General features: G+C 34.4%; 1 protein-coding gene across 2 annotated transcripts in view; it reads right to left on the bottom strand.

The window, feature by feature from the left end:
- Nucleotides 1-24495, bottom strand: part of SYNE2 (spectrin repeat containing nuclear envelope protein 2) — a 297544-nt gene that overhangs the window by 134039 nt on the left and 139010 nt on the right. Inside the window, exons 58-64 of one of the 2 annotated variants that reach the window (XM_023502825.2) lie at nt 23895-24017; nt 22119-22301; nt 17587-17718; nt 14546-14725; nt 12984-13058; nt 11743-11850; nt 5108-5224 (exon numbers count right to left, since the gene is read on the bottom strand). In XM_023502825.2, coding sequence (XP_023358593.2) covers nt 5108-5224; nt 11743-11850; nt 12984-13058; nt 14546-14725; nt 17587-17718; nt 22119-22301; nt 23895-24017 — 918 coding nt within the window. Of the gene's footprint in view, nt 1-5107; nt 5225-11742; nt 11851-12983; nt 13059-13156; nt 13491-14545; nt 14726-17586; nt 17719-22118; nt 22302-23894; nt 24018-24495 lie in introns of those variants that run through there. The other variant, XM_031952701.1, reaches the window with a different exon arrangement.

Genomic DNA, 24495 nt, shown 5'->3' with positions numbered 1-24495 from the left:
AACAAATTTGACCTATGAAGATCGATATAGAAGAGACTTGTCATATTTGGAGAGATAATAGAGAGGGAAGAAAGAATAAGGAAAGATCTTTTCTAATGAAACTGTTGTCACCTTTATTTTACAAATAGGATTTTTGAGAAGCCAGTTTACTAGAATCTTCAGAGAAAGTGAATAGTGGGGGCGGGAGGGGAGAGAGAGAGACTGTTTTCACAAATGAAAAGAAATCATTTCAGGCATCTAGGTGTGTGTGTGTGTGTGTGTGTGTGTGTGTGTGTGTGTGTGTGTATTGGGAGAGGAGAGAGTATATGTGTGTGTGAGAGAATATGATGTATGCTATGTGAATAAAAAGGTTATATTTTTTCACATAAATTGTTATAGATTTGTCTAAACCTGTTTGTATAAACATCATATGCATGATTTGTGCATCAACACAGTATTTATTCTAAGCAATTGGGAGAAAAAGTGTTGTACCATTTATGGTGTGTTCTCTCAGTCCCTGAAATGCTTGCATGAGGCTATAGAACTAAATTTCAATTTAACCCCCAGAGATTCAATGACCACGTATTTGTCAACGGCTGCTACTTGGGTCTAACCTACACTGATTTAATTTAAAAATGTAATGATATCTGTATTTTGTTGTATTTTTATTTGTTTTGTTAAATATTCCCAGTTACAATTTAGTCTGATTCAAACAGCATGTTTAATACCTCTGCCTTATAATAACTCTACCCCTTTCCTACTGAAATTATCCCCATCTATTTCATAGAAAAAATTAAAAATGTATACCATGTCTTCTCCACTAATGTATACTTCAAAACCCCACTACATGAGCATTTGTTCTTCTTTAGTATCTGTCTCTGAAAAGAAACTGACTCACCGCTTTGCCAATACTAGCCTCTTAGCATACTTTCCTGTATCTATCAGACATTAGTTTCTTTAATCTTTTCTCTTCTCTAATTTTCAGTCTTTCAATAGCCATTAACTCTTTCTCTGCTTCTTATAAGCATGTTCACGTCTTCTCCTCACTTAAAATACCTTCATTTGACTCCATATCATCCTCTATCTTTTTTCTCTTCCTCTTCCTCTAGAAAAAGCTGTTTGTACTTGTTGCCGCCATTTGCTTTTTATTCTTTTAAAGATTTATTTTTATTCATACCTTTAATTTTTACATCATCTTCATTTCTGGATAGTTTTCTCTCCTATGTATTAAGTGAATCCTTATAACAATGATTAAACATGGAAAAGAAGTGGCTTGGAAAAAAACAAGCAACATATCAACTATATCTGAGTGCAATATTTCATACTGCTTATTTCTCACCTCTGTAAAGATTAGAAGGGAGGTCTATTTTACCCTTTTAGCCCCCTTCCCAATTTTCTCTGGTATTCTGTCTCATTGTCTTTTTAACCCTTACAATCCAGCTTCTTTGCCATTCTACTAAACTCATTCCCTCAAAAATCATAATCTCTTAATTGTTAAGTCTGATGGATGACCTTTTCTGAGGTTTCATCCCACAAGACATTTTTGGTGCCAGCAAAACCAATAACCTCCTCCTTCTGGATACTGTTTCTTTCTTAAGTATCTATGAAACTCCTCACTTCTGGTAGCTTTCTTATCTTTTTGACCACTTACTCTATGTCTTCCTGGATCAATATTCATCCCTTACTTAATAAACATAGGTGTCTTCCTCTTTTCTTTGTATTCCTTCACTTGATGAATTCATCTGTTCCAATCAGTTCAATTGTCTCTATGTACTTATATGATTCTCAACTATATTCACATCCACCCCTAATCTACTTTGAATTCCAGAGGGAGAGTGAGTGCCATGGTCTCAGTTTCCTTAATGGTAAGATGAAGTTAATGATAGCACTTATATCTCAGGATTGTTATGAAAACCAAATGAGATAATATTTGAAAAGTGCTTAGTACTATGTCCAGCATATAGCTGGTGCTTAATAAGTGTTTGTTATATAGAAGAGGGTGCTCAAACACTTGGTCCTGGAGAAGGAACCTAGGAATAATCAATTAAAGTTATAGAGTTCAAGATTTTATAAGAAAAAACTTACTGACAATTAAAGATACCCCAAAGTGGAAGAATTTCCTGAAGAGGTTATGGGATTCCCCTTACTAGAAAATTTCAAGCAAAGGATGGATGGATGATCATGTCTCAAATAAGTTGTACAGGGGAATGCCTTAAGCCTACACTTGGGACAATATGGACAATATATACTCTTATCTTTGAAATTCTATAACTCTGAAGTGTAATATAACTATAAAATTGCAGTGTGCATACAGAGTCAGAGTGAGGAACTTCATTAATTTTTTGATTTTCACATTCCAAACAGTGTTAAAGATTAAAGCTTTTTAAACTGCAGGTCATGATCCTATTTGGGGTTGTGTAACTGAATGTGGGGGTCTCAAAATTATGACTTATTATCAATGTTTCATTTATATATCTATTTTATGTAACCTATATACACAGGGTCATACAAAAATTTCTCAAGCAAAAAAAAGGTCATAAGTGGAAAAAGTTTAAGAAGCCCTCATAGTAATATGGGTCATGAAAATCCATAGAAAAGAAGGAAATTATTATTTTAGTCAATAGTTAATCCCCTAGCCAAAACTTTTTTCTTTTGCAGTTATGTAAAACTTATTTCCATATTAGTTATATTGCAAAAGAAAATATGACTGCCATATTTTCTCTGACTGACCGAAGCCAAAAGAAACAACCCCAAAACCCAAACTCAAGAAAAATAAAAATAAGAAAACAGTATGCTTCCTTCACTCTGCATTCAGACTCCATTAGTTTTTTATCTCAAGATGGCTAGGTTTTCTTTTAATCATAAGTCCTCTGTTATCATCTTGGATTATTGAGATCTAAGCTATTGATAAATAGCTAAGTTAAACTTAATCGCTGTTCAGTTTTGCATTATTGTGTACAATGATCTCTTGGTTCTGTTCACTTCACTTTGCATCAGTTTATGAAAGTCTTCCCATGGTTTTTTTTTTTTTTTTTTAAAGAATCTTGATCATTATTTCTTATAGCACAAAAATACTCCATCACAATCACATGCCACACACCACAACTTATTCAGCCATTCCCCAATTGATGACATCTCTTCAATTTCCAATTCTTTGCCACCACAAAAAGAACTGCAACAAATATTTTCATACATATATGTTCTTTTTCTTTTCCTTTGATCTCTTGGGGATCCAGACCTAGTAGTGGTATCAAAGAGTCAAAGAATATGTACAGTTGTATAGGCCTTTGGGTAAAGTTTTACATTGTTCTCCAGAATGCTCTGATCAATTCAGAACTCTAACAGAGTCCCAATTTTTCCATACCTTCACTAACATTTGTCATATTAGCCTGTCTAATGGGTATTGAGGGGGTAAATCAGTTGTTTTAATCTGCATTTCTCTAATAAATAGTTATTTAGAACATTTTTTTTCATATGACTATAGATAGTTTTGTTTTCTCTGAAAATTGCCTGAGTTAATGGGGTGACTGAATACTTTGGATGAGACATCAATGAGGTTGTGTCTGCTTTTGTTTTATTAAGCATTATAAGTAACTTATTTATTCATGCAAGAAAGAAAAGTACAGATATAAAGTTAATAACTAAGGAAGGGTAGAGCCCCACTGGAGGTAATAAACAATGTTCAAAGGGGCCACTGGCTGACCTAAAGCAAAGGCAGTGGAGCAGGAAACAAAGGAGAAGGAAAGGCTCCAAGAATGTAATATATCAGGTAAAGAGGTAGAAAAGGAGGAAGAGAAAAGTTTATTAGCAAATGGAAAATATAATGAATGGTAAAATTTCTTTATCACTTGCTTCAGATACTACTTAGTACCATTTATGCCATTGGTTAAACACTTGATACATATTATTAAATCAATCAATAGACTGATATGCATCTTCATGAGGCAAGACAAATGAATCTAGCCTCATCTCAATCTTCCTTCTGGGTCGTACCTGGTAATATATGATACTGTCAGATTACACTGTAATCATCCAGGCATCCACCAGGACACCAGGGCCTATCTAGTCCAGACACATGAATCTTGCCTTTTCCATCTTTTTACTTTGATCTCAAAGAGCATTAAATCAAAAGATTATTAGCATTGCTACTATGAAAGGTGAGACAATCTACTATCCTACTGCTTCATTCACAATTGTTATTACTACCTTGACCAAAGCTTCCTTCCTAAACTAATAGGGTATTTTATCCCTAATAGAATGTAAATTCCTTGAGGTGAAGATTGTTGCAATTTTTGTTTTTGAAAGCTAGGTGTTGCACTGGATAAAATTCTGGGGTTTGGAGTCAGAAAAACTCATCCTGAATTCAAATCTGACCCCAATACTTACTAACTATATAACTGTATGACTCTTCATCTGTAAAATAAGCTGGAGAAGGAAATGGCAAACACATCAGTATCTCTGCCAAGAAAATCTCAAATGTGTCCCAGTTGGACCCAAATGAAAATGACTCAACAACAAAATCTCAGCACCTAGCACAGTTTCCAATGTATAAGAGGCACTGAATGAATGAATAATTGTTTCTTGACTGAGCCTGTCAAATCTGTTTTGATTGGATGTACCGTTATTGTCTGATAATTAATGAGAATTTATATCATAGCTATAATATGCTCAGTATTTTATTTAAAGCTCTCTGTGGATACAAAAGAAGTAAGACATGATCCTTAGTTTCAAACACCTAGCAATCTATCTAGAGAAGTAAAGGTAATCTACATGAAATAATGAGAGGACCATCCACAAACAGAGAACTATTTTGGAATATACTTTTTGAATACTCAGGATGTAGAAAATTATACACATTTCTCTAATTAACCTAGACTTAAAAGGTAACAGTTGGTGAAAAGAACAATGACATTTCTGAACTGGCAGCATCAAAAGTAAATTACTTAACTTCTCTCTATTTCAATTACTTCATTTGTAAAGCTAACACGATAAAATCTCCACGTCTTGCATTATATGGCAAAGATTATTATGTAAAAGTTCAAAAGGTTCTTAGATTGTACAGATTATCCCAGAACACCTGGGTACCAAGCATTATATTCAGGTCATTAAACAATTACAAAAAACTCACCGCTTCTTCCTGGGTATGGCTTGGAGAGGATTCTAGATTCTGCTCATTTTTCAGTAGGTTTGGAACAGATATTTGAGTGTTGTATCCATCATATGTACTTATTCGCCCATCTGCCTCCTATAACATGAACAACAGCAATATAAAAATTCCCATTATGCCATCATCATATATTATCTATGTTTGCGTATCTTATAATCAAAGTAAGAGAAACAATATTTAGAAATACGACATACATTTGGAAAGAATGGCTATTCAAAGAAAATAAAATGTCAATAAGTTTAGCCTATTCAAAGAAGTTCAAAGTCTTTTCTATTTTTATTTGGTCTCATAAAGGTCTTGGTAGGCTGGTTGCACAATGGATAGAGCACTGAGCTTAGAATCAGGAAAACTCATTTTTTGAATCCAAATCCAGCCTCAGACACATATCCAAATGTATGACCCTGAACAAATCCACTTAATCCTATTTGCCCCAGTTCCTCATCTATAAAATGAGCTGGAGAAGGAATGACAAACCACTCCAGTATCTTTGCCAAGAAAACCCCAAATGGAGTCACAGAGTTGGACATGACTGAAAAATGGCTGAAGAACAAAAAAAGTCCTGAGAGAAAAGTTCTGCTTTGAGAAGCTTTGGTCATTGCTGGTTCTAACTGAGTTAGTAGCTATATGTTTTTGTTAGTTGTTTTGCAACTCTCATAATCATGGAATTTTTAAAGTAGTTTTAAAGATGATCCAATCTAACTCATTTTCCAAATGAAAAAATTAGGGCCAATTTCAATTGACTTTCCTCTCTCAAAATTTGTCTATATCATCACCCAAATTCTTAATATTTTGCTACAGATTCAAGGAAGAAAGAACCTTTTTTTGTACTCAAGTCATTTTTTTTTTTACTTTATATCACCTTCTCTTATATTCTTGAAAAGATTGCCCCTCTAATGATTCCCTTTTTTTCTCATCTTCAATTTGTCTGATCTATTGGCTCCTTTCTGCTTTACTTTCAACAAACATGCTCAATCTTTTTCATTCTTAAAAATAAACAAGCAAATGAAGCTTCTTCACCTGACTCCCTACATTTCTGTATCTCTTCTTCCTTTTAGTGACAAATTCCTAGAAAGAGTTACTCAAATGCATTACCTCTCCTTCCTCAACCGTTACCCACATCTAATTATCTTGCAATCTGGCTTGTAACCCTACCACTCTTCTGAAATAACTTTAATAGCAGCAATCTCTTAATTGTTAAAAACAATCCATAACCTAACTGAATTCCCTGTTGCTTCTGACACTCATGACCTCTCCTTCTTACATCATGTTCTCTCTTTGGCTTCCATGACACTGCTTTCTTCTGGGACTTTACTTAGCACTTAGCTAAAGCTTAATACTCTTTTCTCAATCTCCTATACTGATAATTTCCTTTCTCCTTCCCACTAAGTGCAGTTATACTCAAAGGCCTTCTTCTTGGACTTCAATTCTTTTCTGCCTTCTCTTTCTTAATTATTACATCTGTTCCCACGAGCTCAATTAACTTCTGTGCAGATAATTTCTAGGTCCATACATTTATCCCAAATCTCTCTCATGAAGTAATTACTTGTTAAATATCTCTAATTTGATATCCCACCGACAGTTCAAACTCAACATGGCCAAAGAAGAATTCATCATCATTGCCTTCCACCATTTCTCTTCCACACTTCTCAATTTCTTCCTAGAGAATCACCATCCTCCCAAAGACTTAGTACTTCATTTAAAGGACTTCACTTTGAAGTCCTTCATTTCTGCCTTCACAACATCTCCTGTATGTGTCCTTTTCTATCCACTTATACAACCTCATCCCTAATTTAGCCCTTTACTACCTCTTACTTAGGCTATTTCAATAACATTTGAATTAGACTTTCTACCTCAAGTGTCTCTCCATTCCAATCCATCCTCCACTCAAGGTAAATTTTTAAAAATCTAGTTCTAACCATTTCTTTCTGATCAATGAGCTCCAGGGGATCCTCATTTAGAATCAAATACAAATATAAATTCCCTTGCATGTTCTTCTGACCTTTCCTGATTTATACTTTATTTCCTTTCATGTCCTCCATAATTTAGCTAAACTGGCCTACTTGTAGGCTCTCAAATAGAACAATCCATTTTTCATTGCAACTGCTATTCCATGCTTGGAATATTCTATCTCTTTATCTCAGGCTTTTGTTATTTCTGGCTTCTTTCAAGACTCAGCTCAATTCCCCCTTCCTGCAAGAGTTTTTCCCTGTTCTATTTTATATGTGTGTGTGTGCGTATATATATATATATATATATATATATATATATCTTGTATGTACCTAGTTAGTTATTTACATGTTATCTTTCCCTTTTGACTACTTTAGCTTTTCTGTGGTACAGGGCCTGTAATATACTAATAAATGGTTTTTGACTGACTGGTTCCTTGACTCCTCTCTCTTTCTCTCATTCCCTATATCTAACTAGCTGCAAATTTTTTTTTTTATCTCCTTAGCATTTCTTGTATTCCCTCTCTCATAATCAGATAGCCTCTTAGTATAGGTTCTCATCACCCTTCATTTGGACCATTTTAATTTCCCATAGCTGCCATGCAATCTTCTTTAATCATGTTGTTGTTCAGTCATTTCAATCATATTCAATCAATTCTTCCGGATCCCATTTGGGGTTTTCTTGGCAAAGACACTGGAGCGGTTTGCCATTTCTTCTCCAGCTTATTTTACAGATGAGCAACCCGAGGAAAACGGTTAAGCGACTTGCTTAGGGTCACACAGCTAGAGTCAGAAATCAGATTTGGTCTCATAAAGATGAGTTTTCCTGACTCCAGGCCTGCCACTCTATCCACTGTCCCACCCAGTTGCCTCTCTTAATCATAATGACCATATCACTCCCCTACTCAGAATTCTTCAGTGTCCCCCCCATATTGTATAATAAAATACTTTTTTGTCAGGCATTTGAAGCCCTTTACAATTTGGTTCCCACATAACTTTTCAGTTGAATGTTATCTTTTTTCTTCATGAACTCCACATTCCAACCATACTTGAATCCTAACCATTCTCCAAACCTGGCATTCCATTTCCTGTTCCTGTACGTTTTCACGTTCCCTCCCCATGCTTGGAATGCATTCCCTCCTTATCTGTCACTCACAATATTTCGTGGCTCACTGAGTGTCACCTCCTCCATAAAGATTTCTGTAAACTCCTGTTCTCTTTTCCCTTAAATTAGCTTGAATTTATTTGTATACATATTGAATTCCATTAAGAAAGCAAGGTATTTGGGGATAAGGACAGGGTGGTTGTTGTTATTTTGTTTTTTCCATATCACCAACACCTAGCACCATACCTTTTGTATAACAAGCATTTAATAAATGCTTACTTAAATTGTCTGAGGTCACATGGGCAAAAAGAAGCAGGTTTGGGATTAGAACTCAAATATTCCAAATTCACATTTTCTGATCTACCATGTTGTTCCTTATGCAATGTAATCTGGTTTGCTTTTACATTTGTGCTGCAACTGCATGTCTGATGCTTTAACTGAGGTTAGCTAAGTCATTATTCCTAGGAGCATAAAGCTAGCTGTTAGGTCTGAAAAGTTTTTTTTTTTTTAATTAATTGATTCCAAATCCCCAACACAGGGAATCATTTAATAAAATTTCATTTTGGTAGCTCTGATTTTCGTTTTCTTTCTGACATTTTAAAAGCTCTCTTTCACAAATTATTTATATGTCCTCCCACTGCTCTACTACAGCAAGTAAAAAGTAATAAATGGGAATGCTTACAACATCAGTACCTCTGTCTTCACATAATAGTTAGGTTTTTTTTAAATGTAATTTGAACTTCTGTAAATCATTCATCTATTAAACAAAAGTTGATTGATTCCTTACTGTGTATGTGCATTGTGCTAAACATTGGTGGGACTATAAGATGACCAGGGTAATCTCTGACTTTCCAGAGCTTATGAGCTAGTGGGGAATAAAATACCTTAATAAAAATTATTAGACTGCCTAGTAGAATGATATAATAGATACATAAACGATCTTGTAGGGAGTTGTAGAACAGAAAAATATCACTTCCCACTATGGCTTCAGAGGAGGTTTCACAGAGGACATGGAATCTGAACTGGACAGGTATAATTTTATCAAACAAAAGTTTATTTTTAATTTTTAAATTTTTAATAAACACTTAAAAAAGTTTGAACTGCAAATTTTCCCTCCCTTCCTTGTTACCATCTTCTCTGGAGACAATAAACAATTTTATATAGGTTATACATGTTTAATCGTGTAAAACATGTTAGACATGCTTTTGATAAGCAAAAATAAGAGGGCATTTCAACCTGAAAGAATGACATGAATGAAGGTAAAGAGATAAGAAGGCATCAATTCTTTTCCACAAGAGAAGTCAGCAAATAGTCTAGTTTGGGCATTGCATGGGTTGAGAGAAGAATGGTAGAATAATCTGATACAGGATTGGGGCCAAATTGTGGAGTGCCCTAAATGTCAAGCCATAGAAATTGGGTTTTTATTTGATAAAACAACGAAGAGCTCCTGAAAGTTTTAAAGAAAAGGAGCAACATGATCAAAGCTCTGCTTTAGGAAATGGCAGGAGGGTAGGATGGTTGAGAATGGGGAATTACAGAGATCAGAAGGAGGCCATTGTAGGAGACCATACATGTCATAAGGAAGGTCTGGACTAGGGTGGTAGCAGCTGAATTGAACAAGAAAGATGGGAAAGATCTTACAGAGGTAAAATTAGTAAGACTTAGTGAGGAACTAGATGTAACTTCGATGATGGAAGAATCAATGATTCCAAGATTCTAAACTTGGCTTGTCTGGGATCACTGACAATTAAACAGCAATTAGAAAAACAAGAAAAACTGGTTTTGGTGAGGATCTGATGAGTGGATTTTTGTTTTTGTTAAATTTGAGGTAGGGATAGCTAGGAGAAGGAGAGGTCAGACACTTTCTCTCTCTCGAAATAGAAATATATATGTACCTATGTATTTATAGATACATATATATGTATACAGATATACAAACAAAAATATTAATATGCAAAGAATTCATATGCAAAGTCATTATCATAATAAAAGTTAACATTTACACAGAACAAGTATAAGTCTGGGGATTCCTAATAGTCTTTGAGACTTTTTCAGGGGCTATGAAGTCAAACTATTTACATAGCAATAATAACATTATTTGCCTTTTAAAATATCTTTTCCTTTTCTAATGATATATCTGTATGAGGTTGGCTTTATTTTGTTCACATGTTTCAAGCCAAACAACATATTGCCACAGACTGAATGCAGAAGCATGAGAATCCAACTGTCTTTAATTAAACCATTCATTAAAAAGACTTGCAAAAATATGTAAAATAATCACTCTTCCAAATTTTTTTGTTATGGAAAATTGTTATTTTTCATAAAATGTATTATTCATGTTAACATATGTTGGGTTTATTAGTATTACTTTTAAATTAACTAATAAATGAAAGTTTAAAAATTTTATTCCTTTTAATTATTTTGTTATCCATTTAGATATTACCCAGATAAACACTTTTGGCTGTTCTCAGTAATCTTAAAGCATATAAAGGAGCCTGAGACCAAAAAGTTTGAGAACTCCTTGATATATAGTCTTAAGGTGTGAAAAGCATTTTTAATGACTCTGGACATAGGTTACTTTCATTTTCGAAGTGCAGAAACCTGAGGCTGAAACCTGTTCATTGATTTGCCCAAGGTTACTCAGTTAGTAAGCATGATTTGAAGCATGATTTAAGCTCGTTTTCCTGGCTCCACATCCAGCACAATTACTATTGTACTTTACAATAGGTGATATCGTTGAAATCATTAGAGGATAACATATGACATTGTCAAGAATGAAAACATAGGACATAACAAAAATAAAAGACAGTAAAGAGAAAACCTTTGGAGGAACAGGGCAGAAAGATGAAGAGAAGGCAGGAAAAGGAAATAAAAAAGAATAAAACAGAAGGTACAATGCCCTTTTCTTTTCTTTCTTCCTTTAAAAAAAAAAAGGAAGTGCTTTCATGTATTTGCTTGTTATCCTTGTTCAGTTGCCATGCAAATCATCTCTGTTATCCAAAGCAAGTAAAAGAGGCTATAGTTTTATGGAAACAAGAAAGAAGGAATATAAAATTCTGTAGAAGAAATATGAGGAATGAGGAAAAGGGCTTGGATTTGCTGGTTAGGTCACATATGATGAGAGAGTAAGAGTAGGGTTTTGTTATATTTGAATTTTGCTAAATCAAATTTTCTAAAAGCTGAGCACAGTTTAATCATCCAAATGATACTTTTATATTCAAATTTTAAAATGTGAAATGATAGTTACTGTCTTTATATTTATGCATTGACAAGGGAATGTAGTACTAAAATGTTGACTCAGTTTTTAATATACACACACACACACTTTTTTTTTTTTTTTTTTTACTATATTTCCCAAGATAAAAAGTATGTACGCACTTAAGGTTTCTTATTTTTGTTTCCAAAATGGATTGAGGTAGATAGTTTACATATTCAGTGATTGTTTAAAGAAAGTCAGGAAAAAAATGGAAAGGCATAAAATCTCTAAACTAACAGAAAGCTAGTGATGGAGATGGAACATATAAAAGGAAATAAGTAATGGGTACCTGTATGAGTGTTCCAGAGGAAGAGGAGGCTCTGTCTTCTTCTTTGTTTCTCTCATGTTTCCAATGTAACAGCCAAGGACTAGACGACTCTGCTTTCTCTTCTCCATTCTAAGACATCATTTATTGAATTAACATTAACAAATAGAAGAGATCTTTTCATAATAGCCACCATCACCTTCCCTCAAGCAAGACTTCTTTAATTATTAGACTGTCTCTTTTGGATCATTTTTTTTTCTTACCCAACAGTTTTTTTTTTTTTTTTTTTTTTTTTTTTTGCCTTATATTCTCTTTTTTTCATTCAAAAAGAATAATTTAGTTTGAGAGTTTGGATATCAATTAAAATCTTTAGGATAAGTATTGGAGAAATTTAGAAAATTTAGCCCTGAACTACATCTTTAAACAAGTCAGATTGGAAGTGTTCTAAAGATTTTTTTTTGCCTCTGTTATCTTGTCCACATATGCAGAAATTCACATCCTTTCTTTCCACAAAGCAACAAGAATTTGTTTTCTGGTGGAAAAAGTATAGAAATTTGGGGTTCGCTTTCCTTTCACATGGATCTTCTTTCTACTTAGGGCTCTCACCAGCTTTCCAGGGAAGCTAGAGATAACCTAAAGAATTAGAAACATTTTGAATGACCCTGGATCAGTCTGACAATCTATAAAATGAACATTAAACCTCTTAGCAATAGTGCAAGAGGTATGCAAACTATTAGTTACTGCAATTTTCTTCTCTTTTTCAGAGGATCTATTGTAAACTCAGTTTTTTTTTTATAGGAATGAAATTGAAATTGATTTCATAAAAGATATCTGTAAATGTCTTGTTCTATGAGCTATAATGGGAGCAGTTAAGAATTAGTAGCATAGCATTACTTTTTAACATTGCTGTTTCAGGTGGCACTGCTTTCAGCTAAAGATGAATTTAAATATGATAAAGTAAAGTTTAATTTTTGAAACTTTGAGCAAAAAATAACATGTTCTTAAAACTTCACAATATTTCAAGGAAATTTGCTCTTTTTTTGTTTTAATCTGTCACAAATAGCCTTGTTATCATTACATCTCTGATACTTCAAATAAAGACAAGCCTAAAGCATAATCATTTCAAACCTTCTAACACAGAAAAATTAATTTTTAAAAAATTCTCCTTGTTTGTATCCATTTTAATTTACTTTAACTTAATTTTCTTTTATCTTAGAATTTTAGATAAATAAATTTTAGCAATTAAAAAATAGTCTTTTCCTTACTTCACTTTTTTGCGAACTTTCTTCTATCTCTTCAACAATTGATGGTGGGAGAAACATGGATCCTTTCCTTTTCAGCTGAAATATACAGAACAAAAACAGAGCCAGTTAAGTTATCCTACATCACACCCAACCACTCCTTTCCACATTTTTGTGAATCTATTTTTGAAACTTACTTTTTATCCCAGTTGTAGATCTGTTAAGTCCTTTGCCACCCACACTGGTCTCCACCCCTATGGCTCTAGGTCGTGTGTACAGAGTAGCTTGTTTAGGTTTGCTGACTAAATCACTAAGGGTTGTTGGGACCCAAAACTAGAGACACTTCAGCTGTATTAACTCTTCTCTTTCCCTGTCTCATCATCCTAGAACATCAGGGTCAGAAAGGTACTTTACCACACTTCCCACTGACTGAAATGAGGTTGTTCTTTCACAGGGAGGTGGAGACTTCAAAGGGTGGTTACTGCCTAGCTAGTACAGGAATTTCACAAGCATCTCATTAACAAACTATGCGTAACAGGACTAGGTCACATCCAGAATAAACACACCTTGAGGTTTTTGGTGATTTTAAAAAAATGTTTATGAACAATTTCTGGCTTAGCAATTCCTTTCAGAAAAGGATTTTCTAAACAGTGCGTATTGTGATGCACTGTACTGACTAAAATAAAAAAACATCAGATGGGTTGAAAAAAGAAATTTGACAGATCTCATCTTCTTACTATTATTCCTGGCACTTTCAATTTTTGTATGAGATACTGCCAAAACTGTTTCTTTTTTTAAAAAATCCAGGGTAATCCCAAAGTATCAGTAAGATTCTAAACTCTATTTGCATTTTTGTTGTTCAGTCATTTCAATGTGTCTGACTCTTTGTGACTCCATTTGTGGTTTTCCTGGCAAAGGTACTAGAGTGGTTTTTCATTTCCTTCTTCAGCTCATTTTACAGATGAGGAAACTGAGGGAAGCAGCATTAAGTGACTTACCTACAGTCACGTAGTTAATAAGTGTCTGAGACCAAATTTGAATTGGGGAGAAGTATCTTCCTGACTCCAGGTACAATACTTCATTTACTATGACAACTAGATGTCCTAAAATTATTTAAATAAATACAATAAAATAATTAAAAAAAAACAAAAAAAAAACTATTTTAAGTTATTAAAGTTTAAAACCACACTAACATTTTTGGGACACATTATGTGTAACCCATATTAGTGGATTCATCAATGCAAGTTCCCTAAAGGCTGGAACTCTGGCTTACATTTTAGCCATCTTTATATTTTTATTAGGGCCTACAAAAAGGAGGGAAACAAGCATTTATTAAGTAAATATTATGCGTCAGATACCATGCTAAGTGCTTTACAAATCATCTTATTTGAAGGGTTATTATGATCCCCATTTTACAGTTGGGGAACCTGAGGCAATCAGAAGACTTACCCAGGGCCATACACTTAGAAATTTTTGAGGTCACATTTGAACTTCCTGGACTCTAGGACCAATGTTCTATCTATTGTGACACAGGATTTTGCTGTGGTAAATACTTAAATGTCTGTTGCTAATGAAATGATACTTACTTTCCATTCAGAATCATCCCTCTCAGTCACTCCAGATTCCTCTGATTCCTTTTCTAATTCCTGTTTTTCCTGTTGCAAACGCTGATGGAGAGCCAGGACAGTTGTCTTCAAGCTCATCAACAAGTCTTTTTTTTTCTGATTCAAACCCAGGATCTGTTCTTTTATATTATCTATTTCTCTCTGTGTGGAAAAAAAATGGTTATTCTGTTTTAATCAAGAATGGAAACTCTTAAGTGACAGATTTCACTGTTATTTGAACAGAAATAAATTAGTAGAATTAAAGATTTCAAGCCAAAGATTTATGCCGACATCTAATCCAACTCTTTCACTTTCCCTAAGGACACTAAGGCTTATTTGCCTGAGGTCATAAAGGGATATGAGACAGGATCAAAATCCGGATTCTCTGGTTCCAAAGGTATTTCTCTTTTCATGATATCACTACAGTGGTGGCCAGGGGAGGAATATATAAATATCTCACAGATTTATTTTATTCCTGAACTCTGCTATGACACAAATAAAAAACAAGGTGCAGCTTTAAGCTATTAAAACTTTAAATTGCACAAAGACTTTTGGAAGACTTTGTATATCTCCTCTTTGTATGGCTTACTTTATTTTATTTTTTAAACTTTAATAAAATATTTTATTTTTCCCCAATTGCATGTTAAAACAATTTTTAATATTTGGTTTTTTTAAGCTTTGAGTCCCAAATTGTATCCCTCTATTCCTACCTTACCTCCTTTCTCCCTCAAAAGAAATAAACTCACAGTAGTCAGAAATACAAAATGAACTTTCTTATTTTTAGAATACTGAATTTCAAGACCACATGAAAGAAATGGATTTTCAATTCAATTCAATTCAAGAAAAACTTATAAAATACTACTATATGTTACAATAAAAAGAGAACTAAACTCTGGGATTAAAGGTCTTAGGTTCAAATCTCATCTCTGACATTTGTGACCATGTATGTCACAACCTCTGTGGACTTCATTTGCCTCATCTGTAAAATGAAAGGCTGGACTAGATGAACTCTGAAATCCATTTGGAGAAAAACATAGCTTGGACACAAAGTTAACTAGAATTATTGGAAGAAACTAAAAAATGTTTTAATGAATGGAGTGAGTGTGCTTCAGGATAAAAGTGGAAAAGAACTATGGGGGAAAAAGGAATCAGAAAAGTAATCAACAGCAAATAAAATTAAAAGCCTTAGAAGAAAGTATAAATCATCTTACAGCAAAAACAACTAAACTGGAAAATGGAAAAGGGAGAAAACAATCAAGAATCACTGGACTTTCTGAATATCATGACCAAAAAAAAGAAATATCCTATTTCAACAAAACTTGGAAAAAAAAACATCCAAATTTCAAAGTGGAAATAGAAAGAATCCTCCAGTTTCCTTCTGAAAGAGAAAGAATTCAAGTATCAAGGAGTCATAGTCAGAATCACACATTATTCAGCAACCACTAGTATAAAACAGCAAAGAACTTGGAATACAATATTCCAGAAAGCAAGAATGAGTTCTATAGTATGCATGGTTCTAAGCACCATGCAATACTAATTACCAGAACTCAGTATTCAGTTTCCTGCCTTTGTACAATTTATCACCTGTCCCCTAGAACCTTAATTTCTTTCAAAACCTATTATCTCCTACAAAATCTTTATCAACTCTCTTTCCTCCCTCCACAAATAATCTAATAATTACTTATCTGGGTAAGTAGTATATTCTCCCAGAAGGCAAGCTTTTTGAAGTAAGAGACAATTTTTGTTTACTATTTACACATATTAGGAGTTTAACAAATGTTTGTTTATGAATTAGGAACTTAACACATGTTGCCATTTGTTAATTTAGGATCATAGGGTGAAATCGGAAAAGACTTTGAAGGTTACATTATTCAGTTCCTTTAAAGGCCTTACAAATAAATAAAAATAAGATATATTGGGAAGTGAGAGAACTGCCAAAGTCACATGGCTAATAAGCATCTGAACAAGATTCAGAGATCTAGGGCTGTGTTTCTGAGCATTTCTGGTCCTTCCATTACATCATGCTGTCTGAGCTATCTAAGAAATATCTCTTTGAAGGAATGTCATGTCATATTCAAATTGTTTTGATATCCAGAGTTCTGTCAAAATAAATCTATTATTGGAGTTGGAGTGCAAAGTACTGTCCACGCCCAGAGAGAGAACTATGGAGACTGACTGTGGATAAAAGCAGAGTATTTTCACTTTTTTGGTTGTGGTTGGCTTTTTCTGTTTTTTTTCTTTCTCAGGTTTTTATCTTTTTTGATCTGATTTTTCTTGTGCAGCATGATGACACATGACATTCCTTTGTGATTTAAATCCTTTTATCACAAAAATATTCATAATAATGAATTTTCTTTCTAAAATTTAGTCCCCTAGGGATTTAACTTGACATAAATTCCTTAGCTGCCATACTTTGGGCCTAGTCCCAAGTACTTAGACCTAGATCAGAACAGACTCTTAGAGACCTCTCTAGGTTATAGCAACTTTGGACCTAACTCCATGCCTGACCCTGTCCTATTGAAAGGAATAAAGTGAGGCTAACATGGGAATATCCTCAAGCAGGCCTAAAATAGTCTAATTCAGCCAGTGTATTGTGGGCTTTGGCTATAGCACAGTCCCTACTTCCTCATACCATGAACTTTGGAAACTATAATTCTCTTTGTATTTTAGGATTTGGGGAAGAAGGGCATTACTTAATTCAAATAGTTATAATGAATCAAGGAAATAAAATTTTCCAAGGAAACACAAGTATCTCATATTGTGTGTCACAGCAAAAGCAACTCAATTGGAAAACAGATAAAGGAGAAAGCAATCAAGAATCATTGGACTTTCTGAATGCCATGACCAAAAAAAAAAAAAAAAAAAAAGATCTTAGACATCCTATTTCAACACATCTTGAAAACTGCCCAGATCTAAAAGTGGAAATAGAAAGAATCCTCCAGTGTCCTTCCAGAAGAAACTCCAGAACTTCCAGGTCAAAGAAAAAATTCTGTAAGTAGCCAAAATAAATGAATGAAACTCACCTGCACTTGGGGCAGGATGGCAGTTTGGTCAGGAGAAATGTTTTCAGAGGAAAATTCAGCTGAATAATTTTTTAATTGGTGCTTCAGATGTTCTATTTCTTGATCACATTCATCGGTCTGTTTTATGACAAGCTAAAGAAAGAAAAACATCATTTAATTTAGAAACCTGTCTTTGGAATTCTTCTGTTTTTTTATCAGAGCAGAATGTCTGACAATAAAACTTCATTTCTTGACTCCAACCAACCTGGCTGCTAGTACCCAATATTATCTGTCTGCACATTACTAGTAAGAAACCCCATGTGGCAGCTAGGTGGTACAGTAGATAAGAGCACCTGCTCTGGAGTTAGAAGGACCTAAGTTCAAATCTGGCCTTAGATACTTACTAACTGTATAACCCTAGGCAAGGCACTTAACCCTGTTCATCTCCAAATGAACAAAAAAGAAAATTGTAAGTCCTCTGAAAATTCCTGGACATAGACCTTTTCACTTATTTGAGGGAAAGTAATAACAAGTATGCTACTATTACTACTACTACTACTACCACCAACACACACACACACAAAAAACATCATCCTTTTTTTTTGCCCGATTTACCTTTAGTCTATCGTGGTAAATAGAGCAATCTATAAAGAGTTTCTGTATAGATATTTCAGGATTAGGTTACTTAATTTGATGACATTACTGATAGATCAAATTTATAATCTTGCATATAATTTCTCACCATTATAAGATGTATACAATTTGCTGCCATCAGTATTAATAATCCCAAAAGAGGGGAAGGAATGGACAAAGTTAAGAGTACATATTGTGACCATAGAATTGGTAAAGCTAATTTGAATAGCCATATAACTATGGGAAAACAAAGAAAAAAATGTTTAAGAGAAAGTAGGCATACATTCCACAAGAAGCTTTGAGTGTAGCTTCTGAAACATGGGGGTTGATAAGGAGATAATTGACAGCCAGTCTATAAGAGTTCTGGTAAAACTCTATCATGACACCCAGCACTGAGGGAAAAAGGTTCTGTCAGCTCCTCCCAAACCTAAAGCATCCTTAAAACCTCCACCCTGTTTGAAAAAGAAGTAGCTAGACAGCGGTAGTCAAGGTTACAATAATAACATCCCAAGGCAGAGCCAAGATGGCAGAGAAAAGCCAGGAAGTTATTTCCCCAGTTTCCCTGGAAACATTAAATAACATTTCCCTTTCTCTCCAAATAAGTCCACTGAAGTACCTCAATCAGGGTTTTTAGAAGGCAAAACACTGAAGAAAAAGACACCAGGAGCTCTTGGAAGATGGTACCTATAGGGAGGCTTTGCCTCTATGCCAGTAATTGAGGAGTTTCAAAAGGAAACTCTTGAAATCTCAAATATCAATATTAAGTCCAAGAAGGAGTCAAAGTTATTTCTTCCATATTGACAGAGATGAAAGAAGCTGGAGCTCTTCACTCCACCATCTTCTCTTACAAAAACCTTGTGTCACTGGAAGGAAAATGATAGATGTAACTCCATAGTTGTCATGTCAACTTCTCAGGCTCTTCCTCATCTCATCTTTGATGGGTCTAAACTCCCAGTGAATGGTATGGTGTTATCAATCTCAAACAATGCCTTTGTCTTTTTCTGTATGGGTGAGATTTATGAGAAGTTTGCTTTCATCTGGGAAGGAGTTTAAGTATACTTTCATTGTTCTTTCCTAGGATTATCTGAACTTTCCTTCTTACTAAATCAGAGTTAATAAATATTTCTTCTCTGTGCTAATCACTGAGAATAAAAAGAAAAGCATGAGAGTCCTCACCCTCAAGGAGGATAATCTAATAGGGGAGACATATAAAAAGGTGCTAAAAAGTAGGGGTATGGGAGAGGTTACATTATATGAGGGCATAATGAAAGCAGAAGCTTTCAGATTTCCATCTCCCACACTCTCCAACCAGAGGGAGGGAAAACCTACAACTACACAACTTTGGCTGGGCCAGATGATTCCACAGTGGCAGAAGTCCCTAGATCAGATGACATATGGATATATGAAGGACAAGGGATGAGAGAGGTCAATACAAAGAAAATCTAGTGGGATCTAGTCCACTCAGTCAAGAGTGGAGGAATATAGTAAATGAGAAATTGTTCGTAAGATTCTGGACACAGTTCAGACTAAGTTACAGGCACTTGTTTATATACAACCTAAAAAGGAAAGTAGAAAGAAAATACACTCTTTAGATTTTAAGGATACTTCTCTGAGGAATCCTGATGACCCTGAAATATGAAGTTATCTGAAAGTCTGTCTCTTTCAAATTTAGGCCAAAATAACCCGTAATCTTGAAAGATGTTTAGTGGGCTACCCAACAGTCTTTTCCCTTGAGTCCATATATTTGGAGGTCTCTTCCCATAAAGAATATACTGAGAAGTGTCTAACCAAGCTCTCTGAAGTTATCAGTTATTATATAATTTTGGAAAAGTTGCCGATTGTGTGTTGCTGGATCCTAGTTGCTACTGAATGGATGATATAGGTCTGTATCATTATCCATTTTTTTAATAGTTGCCTATTAGGAATTGGAAGTTCAAGAGGGTGTCTCTAACAAGGTAAATAAAGCAAAGGAGGTCTGTACTGTTAAATGGAAATAATATATTCGAGATGTGGTTGCCTGGGTCTTTAAAGTGTTAGCACTCTTGTGATTAAATAGAGACTCTTCCAGAGGCTGACCTTTTCCACTAATCTATTGAGCTCTTGACTATGTGGCTGGCTCCCTAAGAACACCATTTGCCTGATTTACCAGTGACTCCACCTGCCATCAGGGAGGCAAATATAGCTGTACTTCAGCAGCCATTGCTCTGATAATGGAATAACCTAAGGAAAAGAGATCCTGACAGATCCTCTCAATGGGCTGAGCTGTAAGTTGCATGGCTAGTATATGAGAAAACATTGAAGGATTCTTGATTACTTGGTTGTGGTCACAGGTCTAGCAAGTGATCTAAGGTCTATAGAAAACAGAACTAGATAATCGAAACCAGGACCATTGAAGACATTTTCCAATGTCTCATTTGTGGGGTCAGAATTCATATCAAATGATCTCTATTTAACCAAATAACCAGACTGATGCTGTTATGAAAATGACAAAGGCTGGAGAGTAGGATCCAATGCAAATTTTTTGATGGGAACTATGATATTATGTTGTGATGAGTGGAAGACAATATAATCCTTAACCTAAAGATAAGACAGCTGCTTCTGCCCAACATTGCTCTTTGTGTCAATGGGCATACCTACCTATTTTACATGGTCCCTCACCTGCTTCCTACTAACACATTAGCTTCTTCCCCCTTCTGAGGGTAAGAAGTTTACCCCTGATAAAAAACAAGCAAACCAACCCAGCATCGCTGTCATGCCTACTAGGATCATATAACCCACCTTCTAAATGCCATATTGGTAATTAATCAGTGCCACTTAGGAAGGGATATGACAGTGGTTTCTCAGGTTCAGCACTTAAGAAGATATACTCAGTCAGGATGAACTGATATTGTGCAAAGTTCCAGATGAACCTCTCTAGACCCTCATTCTGTTCCCAAAGCAAATCACTCAGAGCTCATCCCTGCCTCTTCAAAGGGATGAAACCCTTCTTGATAGAACAGTTCAGACACCTTTTCTGTTGGGCAGAAGCAGCCTACCTCGAATACTGGGTGAAGAATTTTTCTCAGTATGAATACAAATTTTTTTCATTTTATGGCTAACAATAAATCTAGTTTTTTTAAAATCAGTACCAGAGTATTAATATTTATTTACCAGCCCTACTCAGAAACACTCATAATCCAACTTTATTTAATGGTTGCTATATACAGATAACTTATTCTTAGTTGCCTATGATAAGGCACTTAGAAAGATCTTTGATGCAGAACTAAAAGAAATGAACTATAATGATCTCCATCAACAATGTTGTCTGCATGGAAATGCACCTAAGGATACTTGATTCCCACTACTATAATTAATGGTGAAATCTGAGCTACAGTTTGATAACCGATTTGGAATAAAACATAATTTCCTCTGACTTTCTTGTTCTTTTGTCTTCTAAAGAAGCCATTTATAACACAAATAGGCTTATCATGGTCTTTTCTCTTTTCTTTCTTTCTTTCTTTGCTTATTTCTTTGTTCCTTTGTTTCTGTCTTTCTTTTTTGACTCGGGACAATAAAGAATAAGAGGATAAAAAATTAAAAATTAAACTGAACATATTGTCCTAATTTTTAGCAATATTCATTTTAGGTGAGATGGTCAAATCTTTTTATTGCTTTGGAGTTTTAATAAAATGTAGACAAATAGAGATGTAAGTGCCTTGCCTAGGACCACAAAACTAGAAAGCATCTGAGGTCAAATTTGAATTCAGGTCTTCCTGATTCTAAGCTTAGCACTTTATCCACTGTACCACCTAGCTATAGGAAAACAGATTGCAGCAATAAAGATCAGTACTTTCCACTGTTAAAAAATAAAAATGGAAATATCAACTATCTTGGTATGACATTTCTATCCACTAAATTTTATGTCAGTATAAATCACTCACCTTCAGTAGTTCATTTTGTTCATGAGTCATCTTTTCTAACATTTTCACCTCTTGTGAAAGTTGATTTGTTCTTTCAAATACTGGCAAAGATTTCATTCCTGTTTCAGGCAACTGCAGGACCACCTGGTAAGACTCTATTTCAGCAATGGACTTCTTCATGGGCTTTATATTTTCAAGTATGACCTAAAGAAAAAGTTGCCAATATAACATAAATGTGAAAGAAAAAGTAACTGCAAAGCCTAAGTATTGAAAAGTGACAAATTCTATTACTTAATACTGGAAATAATATTTGGAAATTGTAAGAAGACTTTTAGTTTCAAGAGATGGGGGTAGATATACTTCCCCATCATCAAATTTTATGGGGAATTTGTCCAAAATGTATAACAATTAATTAATTACTGGGAATTATTGTTTTGCTCTAAGCATACTGTCTTACCTAAGCTTCATTCATCCTCCAGGTCCTAGTACAATCCTTTGTATACCAAAGATTTTTTTTTTTTTTTTGGAGGCAATTGGGGTTAAGTGACTTGCCCAGAGTCATATAGTTAGGAAATGTTAAGTGTCTGAGACCAGATTTGAACTCAGGTTCTCCTGACTGCTGGTGCTCTATCTCCTGAGCCCCCAAAAGATATTTGTTAAATCAAGTAACTAGACAAAGCTGCCTGAAAATAGAATTTTATGTAATAATTGAATAACTGTTCCTTCTAGATTGCTGGATATATATCTTATCTTTTCTAAATATCTCTTTTAACCAAACACAAAACTTTGACTCTTCAATATTCCTGACCCTGAACATAGTCTCACTTGCTAAATCCTGTTGACTTTACCTACAATATCTTTGATAGGTTCTCTATTTTCATTGCCACCACTTATAGTTAAGACCCACTCATCACATCAAGTGGACTATGGAATAGCTTCCTAACCTATCCCCCTTCTTCTAGTCTCTCTCTTATTCTCTTCATGCTATTTATAATCTTTCTAATGTACAGAGCTGACCACATAAGTCCTCTTTTAAAAAACACCAATGGTTACCATGTGCATTTCCTTCCTAATCTAATTCTAAGCTATCTTTTCAGACTCAGTTCCTCAGTTCAATTAATTTCCTTCCTAAACTATAACTTCAATCAAACAGGACTGACATCTATTTTACCCCTCTCTATCTGCCCTTTCAACCCCTATGATTTTGTACATACTATCATCTACTCCTATCTTTTCCTTCCTTCAAAGTCCAGTCCAGGTATTTCATTCTCCAGAAATCCTTCTTTTGTCTTCCCAAGGAGAAAAAAAAGGAACAAGTGCTTTCTTTTGATCAACAACCTAAAACATCTTAGGCAATTTTTCTTTATCCCTCTCATTTATAATTTTTTGCATTGTCTCATGTCACTAAATTTTAAGTTTATTGTATATAAAAACTTGTTATTTTTCTCATTTCTGTATCTCTGGAACTTAGCAAAGTATCTTATATATTATAGTATATTACTATTATAGTATATAGCTACACACATATGTATGGTTTTTGGGTGGGAGTGAAAAACATTATACATAACAGTAAATGGCTACAGAGTTAAACTTATTTGAGCTGAGATTTTCACATATCCCTCAATTTGTATATAATTTTATTCCAAATATTACACTAACAACTGCTGAAAGCTTATTCATTCTTCTCCACCTTACTATGTTACTGTCTCAAAATATTGCAGCAGTTACATATCTGAGAAACATAGCATAAACACAATGTAAAGATTCAGAAAATATTTTTTAATAATCCACACTCACCTCTCCATGCTTAAGATGTTCCTCAGGAGAAAAATCAAATATTTCTTTGGAGAACAGGATAGCTTTGATTTTTGAAACTTTCTTCTCTATCGATTTTACCTCAGTTTCAATGGCAACTACCTCCTAAAATTTAAGAAGCAATAATTTTTTTAAAAGGTGATTTGTTTCATTGCACATTAGTCACACATACAAAGACTGTTTACTGGTAGTGATTAGATTCTCAAGAGATCAAGATGTTGATGTAGTGCAGCTGTATCAAAATTAAACAGAAACAGGGGCCACTAAAACATATTGAAGAATCACTATTGTCCACATACTGACTTAGAAAATCACACATGTTTGTTTATGTCTTTTTTTATCAACATCAAATCTGATATGAATTACATTTTAATGTACTTGGGAAGGCCAGACTTCATATTTGACACAAGATCAAGTGGACAGAGAACTGGCATTGGCAAAAAACAGGAAGATCTGAGTTTAATAATAATAATAATGATAATGATCATGACAGATAGCATTTATATAGTGCCTAACATGTGCCAGTCACTATGTTAAGTGCTTTTCATTTTATTTTCACAAGAAACCTGAGAAGCAGCTACTA

This window comes from Sarcophilus harrisii, chromosome 2, assembly GCF_902635505.1.
Source record: "Sarcophilus harrisii chromosome 2, mSarHar1.11, whole genome shotgun sequence".
Taxonomy (NCBI): domain Eukaryota; kingdom Metazoa; phylum Chordata; class Mammalia; order Dasyuromorphia; family Dasyuridae; genus Sarcophilus; species Sarcophilus harrisii.
The sequence above is the reverse complement of the archived record's forward strand: the minus strand, read 5'-3'. Positions and strand labels throughout refer to the sequence as shown.